The sequence below is a fragment of the Bos javanicus genome, chromosome 4 (assembly GCF_032452875.1).
Source record: "Bos javanicus breed banteng chromosome 4, ARS-OSU_banteng_1.0, whole genome shotgun sequence".
Classification (NCBI taxonomy): domain Eukaryota; kingdom Metazoa; phylum Chordata; class Mammalia; order Artiodactyla; family Bovidae; genus Bos; species Bos javanicus.
The window spans coordinates 46,661,030-46,670,976 of record NC_083871.1 but is presented as its reverse complement, the minus strand read 5'-3'; the positions used below and the strand labels follow the sequence as shown (position 1 = coordinate 46,670,976).

Below are 9,947 nucleotides of genomic sequence, written 5' to 3'. Positions count from 1 at the left end.
AGTATATTGCCTACTAGTCAAGCACCAGCATGGCACTATACCTTAATTTATAGCCTCACAACACCACTGTAGGGCCAGGCTTTATTATTTGTGTTCATTTAATAGGTGAGGAGCTGTTTAGAGTTATGCAGTAAATGAAGGATCTGGCATTAGGACCTACCCAGACAACACACACTCAGTATGAGCTACTGCAGAACTGCTGCTCGCGTCTAGGGCACAGGTGGCTGTTTTAATACGCAAGAGCCCAGGTGGAACAACTAACTGGGTATTTCAGAATATTTCAGGCCAGGTTTTACTTAACAGTCTGGCTATTCACTTCTCAGTTTCATTCCACTGAGTCTATGAAGGTTTAGCTTGCGGTGTGTCTCTACTTGGTGAGAAGAGGCTTTGGGGGTTATTAACCATGCCTTTCGCATGATGAGGGTCCTGCACATCCAACAAATGTCTGCTCTTGGCAAATATTATGGAATCTGACAGCACAGAGATTTTTCAAAGATGGTTATTTCAGTCAAATCATCACCTGTCACTGGATCACTGAACAAAGACAGATGCTGAATACAATGAATGCACGCCACAACACCAAACAATGTTTTAAATAACAAAATCTTATTTTTATTTTTTACAGAAATTCAGATATTCCAACAAATTTCTTTACATTTCCTGGACCTTAAAAAATTACACACAACTTTTGGACGCAACACAACAGAACAGAATGAGAAAGGGAGTCACTTTTTTTTTAAAAAAGATAAAAACATACTTCTTATACTTCATTAACATTTGGTGATTTACATGTGTTTTACCTATGTACAAATGGTACACGTCAATGACCCACCTTCAGAGCACTATGGTATGCTAAATTACACTTAGGTTTTTTAGAAGGAAAACAACTTCTTAAAAACACTTGCATGTGGACAGGAAGCACTTTTTCATTTTCATAAACACCACTATTAGTGTTGTGGGACTCCCAGTGGAATCTACAATTTACACGGATTAAGAAAGCCAATACCTTCTATTTTTATTGTAGGTAAAGTAGAGCAGTACCTCCCCTTAACTAAAAGATGAATTCTTGAAAAGTTGTGTGTAATTAAATTTAGTAAGTAGAGTGTTTTGAATGCAGAGGGAGAGCTAATATTTAAAGCAACAAATAACTCCCAGAACAGCTAATACTTTAGAGATAATAAGTACTCCCCTAATGTGGTTCTTTAGAAAATCCATATCTTTGTGAATTGTGTTTCGCTTATTTGACTGTATCTGTAATATACTTTTTAGCCATTTGAAACATAAAACTCATCTGGGGTGAAAAGATGCTAATACCAGAGACATTGACAGAACTAGAGTGTGAGACAGGATAAGAGAAATCAACCATGATCTGTGTCTTGGTTGATTCTTCTTGTATTACTCTTCATTGTTCCAATAATATATACTAAACGGATCTTAATTATGAGTTCAAAAATGAAGGCATTCTACATGTTCATGTTTTCTGCTCAGGTATAGAATATGGTTTGGCTTATACTGATGATTCCTGCACGTACATTTTAGCTTGTGTCATTCTCAAGCAATTGGCTACTTCAATATTAAATATTTGTCTGTTGCTGCATATTGCAGGATATATGATGAGGGTGATGGTGGGGGATGCCTGGGAGCAAAAGATTGTTGAAGACAACTGATCATTTGTCACTACTTCTAAATGCCAATCAACTAAAAACAAACAAGCAACAAACAGAGTGTTCTTGAAACTAAAATTAGTAAACAAAAAGGCAACTTATTCCTACCAAGTTTCTTTGACCTGTATTAAGTATATATTCATTTAGTTCTAAGGCTATTAAATTATTATTTATTTTGTTAGTGCCACTTACTATCATTTAGAAATAGGTTTAATGGAATGGCGTTAGTAAGGGAAAGTAAGGGAAAGAAAGGATATGGATTTCTGATGATATGACAAAGAAATAGAAAAAGAAGATATTTTAGATGTTTATTTGTAAAGTATATTAAATTCTTATACATATTACTAGGGGCAATTAGAAAAAGTGTTTATTTGATAGCAGCCTATATATTACATGTGAGCATTCAAGGTGAAAATGAGCTTTCTATATTTTTCAGAGTTCCTTGATGCTGTTTCCTGAAAGACAGGGAAGTCTGTGTTGCTCAGGAACCTGTGATGTAAAGATGTACTTCCTGTAATATACAGCTTGATGGAGTAATAGCGTATGTCAGAAACACTTTCTCAGTAATAACTGGTACAGACAGATTAAACTGAACAAAGACTCGGTAAAAAGTTTGAAACGCTAACATCTCTTAACTGAGTGGTTGTAACTAATTACACAGTGACATAAATGAACGGCAGAGATGGGAACCAAAAGTCATGGCTCCTATGAAAATATTCAGAGGCATTTTCTAAGACGCTTCCTCAATAACTGATGGTTGATCAGCCTCTTGGCTATTGAGATAGGAATAATTTAGGATGCACTGCCTTTTTTAAAATAATGTTGAAAGAGTAAAGCTTTTTGTTTTCTGTTTGATTAAAAAAGGACAGTTTACAAACCTCAGTACATATATATTTTACATGTTAATTCTAGCACATTTATATTTCTCTTCCTTAAAATATTTCCTGAATGTGATTTCTCATGAGTGTCATTTGCTCTTATTTAATGATAGTTTCCAGTGAGCTGGTGTTTACTCCGTGATCATATCTCCTTTCAGGAAAATCACTCCCATCTCTGCCGATCTAGGGTTAGTAGGTGCTTTGACAGCTGGATGCTTCATTCTCGCTGGTATCCATCTCGGTACTCTGATCTCTCCCAAGCGTCTTCCTTCTCGATGCTGATGTACAAAAGCTGTTATTCAATTAATTTAGCTGTTATTTGATTTGTTTTGTGCTCATTCTAGAGAATATTGGCTTAGCAGAACTGCAGAGGGGGGTGGGGGGATGGGTAAGAGAAAGAGAAAAGAGAGAAAGAACAAATGCATCATTTTCTATCCTCAAGACTTTTGTGCATATTTGTCAAGGAAAAACCATACCAACAAATGTACCTTAGATTTGTTATCAAACAAAACTGGAAGGAGTGAGGTTTCTGGTCCATTAAACAAACATCACAGCCTTCCTGGTGAGGGGGGTCCTCTGATAATTCAGGCATGCATATTCCCTACATGTGGATGAAGATTACAGGCTGCTTTGAAGGAGCAAGGAAGAACGCAAAATGATCCCATGCATCACTGATTTTTCTGCCTGGCATAGAAAATGCCTCACTTGAGTGTTTTCCTTTTCCTTCCAAGTTTTATTTATTATTGAATGAACATTATAACAGTTTTAAAAGGAATGACTACAGAGATGAATCATCCACAATCCAACCACTTTTGAGACACCAGCTGTTTTCGTCCCATGTCTCTTTCTATTCCTTAGCTAAGGTGTGCACTTATTTGATATAGTTGGAATCAGAGTGTAGATGACCTTTTCAACACAATATTAAGAACAATTTACTATATTTCCACTCTCCGCATCATCAGCATCAGTTTCTCATGACTGCATTATAATTCCATTCCATTCTCATTCCTCTCCAGGCCACGCTCGATATTCCACTCTCAATGGTTTCACCACTGTCAGATACGTAGGTACGTTTCTGTTCCTTTTGTTACTGTCGAAAATGAATATTTTTGCATATGAAACTTGACTTGTTCTTTTAAATTCTTTTCTTTAGGACAAATGCTCAGGGGAAGGCTGGTTTTCCTTTTCTGCAACATATTAGGGACTGTGCCTGTATTGACAGAGACCACAGATGATGTGACCTACTCCATCCTCTGGCTAATTTTCATAGATTTTGGCACTGCTAACCAGGAGTTAGGGGTACCTTATACATTGTGAAGATGGGCCAATGCACCTAGAAGCTCAGATTGGGGCTGACAGAAAACAATCTGTTGGGTTTTGAATCACAGAGCGCTTAGAAACACAAAGTATAATAAAACAATTGGCCCATTATTCAGTTATAGTCCTCATCCCACATTTTAAGATAAGATTATGCTTTCTGCATAAGTGCAAGAGAAACCCCTAAAAGATTCTGTCGTTTCTAGAATTTATCCCCTTGTTGGCTTCCAACAGGCTTTAAAAAATCTTAACGCACATTATGATTTTTAACGAACTTCTCTCAGTCAGAGAAGTTGTTTTAATGTACCCAGACTACACAGGGGATAATTGAAATGTGATCACGCCATAATGATGATTAGTCTGTAATGATTCTCTTAGCTTGAATCATGCTGGCAGAGGCCCTCTGGAAGGGAATGCTTTCTTCAGATAAGCAACATAAGCCAGCAATCCAAGGATCTGACATAGTGCCACAGGCACTTCTGAACTTGAGTGGTCTCTGCTACAGTGTCATGGAGGTGCTCTGGCTCGACGGAATCCAAAATTGGGCTTGTGGGTCCATGATTCCACTGCTCCAGCTTATAATTCTCTCATTCTGCATCATTTTCTATTTAAAATCCACAAAACTGAATGTCTGGGTTTTCCAGCAAGATTTGTGAAAGGTGCTACCTGGGGAGGGAGAAGGGGAGGAGTGGATGGGCTTGCAAATGTGGGAAGGAGAATAGGGAAATGGTGATGAAATGGTGACCCTGTGTGCGGAAGTGTACTTCTCAGGGCTGTACACATGTGATGCAGGGGATAAGGGAGCCAAGAGGGAGTCCCCGTTGTATTGAGGTTCACAAATGAATATTCCCCTGATTTAATGATAGAAAAGTCTGCTTTGGTTGAACCATTTGTTTCCAGGTAGAAGTAGTGGTAAAGAACCCGCCTGCCAGTGCAGGAGACATGAGATGTGAGTTCGATCCCTAGCTTGGGAAGATCCCCTGGAGGAGGGCATGGCAACCCACTTCAGTATTCTTGCCGAGAGATTCCCATGGACAGAGGAGCCGGTAGGGCTATGGTCCCCAGGGTCACAGAGAGTCGGACACGACTGAAGTGGCTTAGCACACACGCACACAGAACCCAAGACTCCCACTTTCTCTCTCCCCAGTGCTAAGCTGCCTGGTTTGGCCTTATAACATCACACTGGGCTGGGAAGAGAGCAGACAGTGGAGGAAGGGCTTCAGATCAGCCCCTAGAGTGCTGACATCCAAGCCTGGGGAGAAAGGAACTTTCTATAGGCAAAGCACCTCCCTGTGAAGATCCTGAGCCTTCTTGTACGAAGGGAACCTCTGTGGCCAGTCTCACAGGGTTTCCTATTTACACCCCACCATCTTGGCCCACGGCCGAGGGGCAGACCAGGACGTCTTCCATCACCAACCCTTCCTGGATCTGCTCTGGTCTTGGGTCACACGTAGCCACTGTGTAGCCAAATGCCTCATTGGATCCCTCACGCAATCTCACCATCAATTTCTCAGCGCTTCCTTCTTAAAGCTCTCTTCTTTGTTGACCACTGTTGGCACTGGGGCTACACTCCCCACCCCCAGTGCTAACCTTGGGCAGGGAGCTGAGGAATGAACGGGAAAAGAGACAGTGAGGCCTCTGAGCCAGGCCTGGACAAAGGAGGCCAGTGGGTCTCTTTGCATACGAGATTCAAGGAGGTGCTCACTCTCAGGGTTGTGCAAACACAGGACAAGGGCCTCCTTAAATTTTGCGTGCTAGGCTCCTCATTGGCCTCACCCTAGTCTCAGTCCTGCTGTGAGGGCCGGCTGCACTGTCACCAGATCCCTTGGGGAAGCTGCCTGGGCTGGGGTTACTCAGACATGGCCCGCACTGTGTATTCTTTCTTCCAAGAAAGACTGACTCCACCATGCAACAGGAACCCCGGGGCATGCAAGAATTCTGCAGCATGTGCTGGGCTGAAAGAACCGGCACTTGTGTTCCAAGGTGACCAGAACACCAACACTCCCCACACGATGCCAGGACAACACTCTGCAGAAGCGGTCCAGTGAGGATGCTGCCATGATTATCTAAATGACCTGCACAAAGAATTTTCCACCTGAAGGCTTGGAGGGGCTAGCCCTTCCAACAGATGTGTGAAGCCGGCAGGTTAAGAGGGTAAAGGGCAGGGTTTTTCCCTCCAGATGTTGCTATCACTCCTAGTGATTCTGAGACACCAGGACCGTCTGCAGAATTTGGTGGCAGCATAAGCATGGTTACACTGTGACCTTTGCTTTATAAAACTTTCTGCTTTTTTCAAAATGCTTGCTAACATTTCCCACGCACCATGGATGCTGCATAGCTCAGGGGAGTCAATTTAAAAGCTGTCATCTTCTCCTAGGTTTGTACAGAGCAGGACTGAATAAATAAGTCATTCAGTGCTGCTGTGGATCTTTGTTCAGTTGGGTTTGTTCTTGTAACATGTCATGGGCTCTGAGGCACCCATGTTCCATTTCCAAAGGGCTCTTTGCAAACCCTTTTCGAAGCTGTCATTTGAATCACTGCTCATGAGAGCAGCATTCATAATGGCCACGTTGTCCACACTATCTAAATGCTGTGGTATCGCTGGATTTTCTACGTGTCTGCCAGCTCTGAAAGGTCTCCTGTGACCTGCTTCTGCAGACTGTTCCCATCTGACCTATTCCATAAGGGCTTGGAGCTCCCACTGTCAGGACAGCTGAGGGTCAGGCGCTGAGCAAGAAAAATACTTGGTGGGGCCACTCAGGCTTTTAGCAGAATGGCACGCTATATCTTTGTTGTGAAAATGAGTAAGGGTGGGATTCCAGGCTGTTTTTTCCTCATTGGCCCTACAGGCTTTGTCAGTTTCTCCCACTCTGTTGTTCCAATCTGTGCCCATCTCTAACAACGCTTTCTGACACCCTTCATCTTCCGGAGGTTGAATATGGCCCCCTGGAAATAACACCTCACCTTCTAGGCCCTCAGGAGCTCTACAGGATCTGCCCCACGGTAGGGATGGCAGGGGGAGAGCTGGCTGCAGATTCTCCGCATTTCCTCCCACTGAGAGGTGGGTTTATGTTCCCCTCCCCTTTAATCCGGGCTTTAAGAGTATCAGTGGTTTGCTTTTTAATGTGGTAAACACACACACACACACACACACACACACACACACACAGAATACAATCTACCGTCTCAGTCATTGTGGAGTGTGTAGTTCAGTAGTGTTCAGTAAATTCACATTGTTGTGAAACAGATCTCCAGGACTTTGAATAATGCAAGCCTGAAATTTTATACCCATTACACAAATCCCCTCTCCCTCAGTAACATACCCTCATCCCTCAATAATCGCCATTCTGTTTTCCCTTTCTATGAATTCGATGTCTTTAGATAGCTCCTGTAGGGGGAATTATACAGTATTTGTCTTTTTGCAACTGGTGCATTTCACTTAGCATGGTGTCCTCCAGGCTTATCTATGCTGTAGCATGTGACAGTATTTCCCTACTTTCTAAGGTGGAATCGTATTCCACTGTGTGTGTGTGCCACTTTCTGCTTGTCCGTTCATCTGCTGATGGGCATTTGGGTTGCTCCCACCTTTTGTGCATTGTGCACAGTGCTGCTATGACATGGGTATGAAGACACCTCTTCAGGACCCTGGTTTCAATGCTCCTGGATACACACCCAGAAATGGGACTGTGGATCATATGGTAGTTCTATTTTTAGCTTTTTGAGGAACCTCCATACTATTCTCTTTTTTAGTTTTTTTTTTTCATACTATTTTCTGTTGCACTGTTTTATAATCCCACCCACAGTGCACAAAGATCTAACTTCTTCATATCTGTCTGACATTTTAAAATTTCTGTTTTGACAGTAGCCATCCTGAGGGTGTAAGGTGATAACTGTGGTTTTGATTTGCATTTTTATGGTCATTGGTGATGTTGAGAACCTTTACAGCACTGGCAGTTTCCAATCTCTCTGCTGGAGTGACCACATGAAGAGGTCCTGGTAGCACACAGACAGGGAAAGTGGTCCAGCTGAGCCCACTTCTCCAGCCATCCCTGCAAGGGGCCTACCTGTGAGTGAGCCTTCTTGGACCCTCCATACTACTGATCCCCAAAATGACCCTAGTTGATGTTACATGGAGCAGAAGAACTGCTCAGTTAAACCCTTCCCAATTTCCTGATCCACACAATTGTGAGAAATAATAAAACTGGTTGTTAGGAGCCATCCTAATGGGTGTGAGGTTTTTCAACAAAATTTTGACAAAGTTTTAAGCCACAAAAATTTGGGATAGTTCCTCATGCAGCAACAGATAACTGCAACAGTGGGCAGATGCCCTTTCTCTGACTGTGGTTTAGATCTGCTGAGTTAAATATTCCTTCATGACACAATTTCTAGAGGAGCAGTACCCGAAACCCCATCCTCTGATTACTGGTTTACCTGTATCCTTTCTTTGGGCAATCACTGGTTTGTCCCTCAAGGGGTCTAACTGTAGTGGGTTTGGATTTGTGCTGAAAATAAATGCATGGTCAAAATATACTTCTGTGCTGAATTAAGGTCTAACACTGATTTTGGTTGCAGCTGATTAGCACTAACACTGTAGGTGATGAGAAGGTCTGAAGTTGTTGAGGTTGCATGTATATGTCCATTGCTCATCTTGACTTGCAGGCCACCTTCCCATTCATCAATCCCCACCAGCATACTCTCTGGCCCCTGACTGCAGTGATGCAAGAGAACAAGGGTGTTAAGCGGATGAGCACGTCTATAACCTTTGACCGGCTGACTGTAAATCCATGCGCATACCGACCCGGTCGCTTGGCCGAAAGGCACAGACTGGGCAAGGAATCTCAAAGGGGAAGCTGAGAGGATCACCCAACTGCTCAGGAGTGTCAGACTCCGTCCTCCGGAATGGCCTTGCTTTGGTGCCCCCTGGTGGCCGCTAACCTGTAGTGCTGAGAAGTGACGGAAAGACCCATCACTGAATTGAGTCCTGGCTTCCAAGGTCACGAGTATGATTCTTAAAATACAACGCCTTTCACCTGGTCAAACATGCAAGCCCTTGACTCCCTGTATCTATGCATTTCCAGGGAACTCGCGTTAGAGCTACGTCCCTCATATTCTGCCTCAGTGACACATGACATGCTAATTTTCAAATTACAAGCCACAGCCTTTTAACCTGATCACACGGCGGCACACACCTTCCCTCCAACCATTTGGGCTCAGCTGCGGCTGCTGCTGCTAAGTCGCTTCAGTCGTGTCGGACTCTGTGCGACCCCACAGACGGCAGCCCACCAGGCTCCCCCATCCCTGGGATTCTCCAGGCAAGAACACTGGAGTGGGTTGCCATTTTCTTCTCCAATGCATGAACGTGAAAGTGAAGTCGCTCAGTTGTGTCCAACTCTTAGCGACCCCATGGACTGCAGCCCACCAGGCTCCTCCGTCCATGGGATTTTCCAGGCAAGAGTACTGCGCTCAGAGGATCGGCTTACTTTTCATTAATTGGTAAGGAAAAGCACTCCTGCTTCTCTACTCTACTAGACCTGTTTCTATTTTTAACAGCCTGTCTTCCAAAACACTGCTGCTGCTGCTGCTAACTCGCTTCAGTCGTGTCTGACTCTGTGCGACCCCACAGACGGCAGCCCACCAGGCTCCCCTGTACCTGGGATTCTCCAGGCAAGAGCACTGGAGTGGGTTGCCATTTCCTTCTCCAATGCATGAAAGTGAAAAGTGAAAGTGAAGTCGCTCAGTCGTGTCTGACTCTTAGCGACCCCATGGACTGCAGCCTATCCGGCTCCTGCATCCATAGGATTTTCCAGGCAAGAGTACTGGCGTGGGGTGCCATTGCCTTCTCCGTCCAAAACACTAGTGGGCTAAAAGTAGACTTACTTACAATACAGTTCTTCATGTACTCAGATGCCAGGAGGAACTAGTTTATGCTTTATCCAAAATGAAACACTTTAAAGAAGCACATTATTTCATGTAACTATTTATTAATATCATTCTTAAAGAGTCCTCTGACAAGAACCCTTTGCAGTAGACCTTGGAAATGAGAGAACTTGAGGCAGAAAGTTGTGAAAAGAGATTTCTGAAGAACTAC

The 9,947-nt window shown here is 43.3% G+C and overlaps 1 protein-coding gene across 2 annotated transcripts in view; it reads right to left on the bottom strand.

Annotated features, from left to right (window-relative positions):
* Window positions 1–589: 589 nt before the first annotated feature.
* LHFPL3 (LHFPL tetraspan subfamily member 3) overlaps window positions 590–9,947 on the bottom strand; it is a 573,774-nt gene continuing 564,416 nt past the window's right edge. For both annotated transcript variants that reach the window (XM_061413901.1, XM_061413900.1), the window contains one exon: window positions 590–2,906. Coding sequence is in view for 1 of the 2 variants with exons in the window: in XM_061413900.1 (XP_061269884.1) it covers window positions 2,878–2,906 (29 nt within the window). In the remaining variant the exon portion in view is untranslated. The remainder of the gene's footprint in view (window positions 2,907–9,947) is intronic.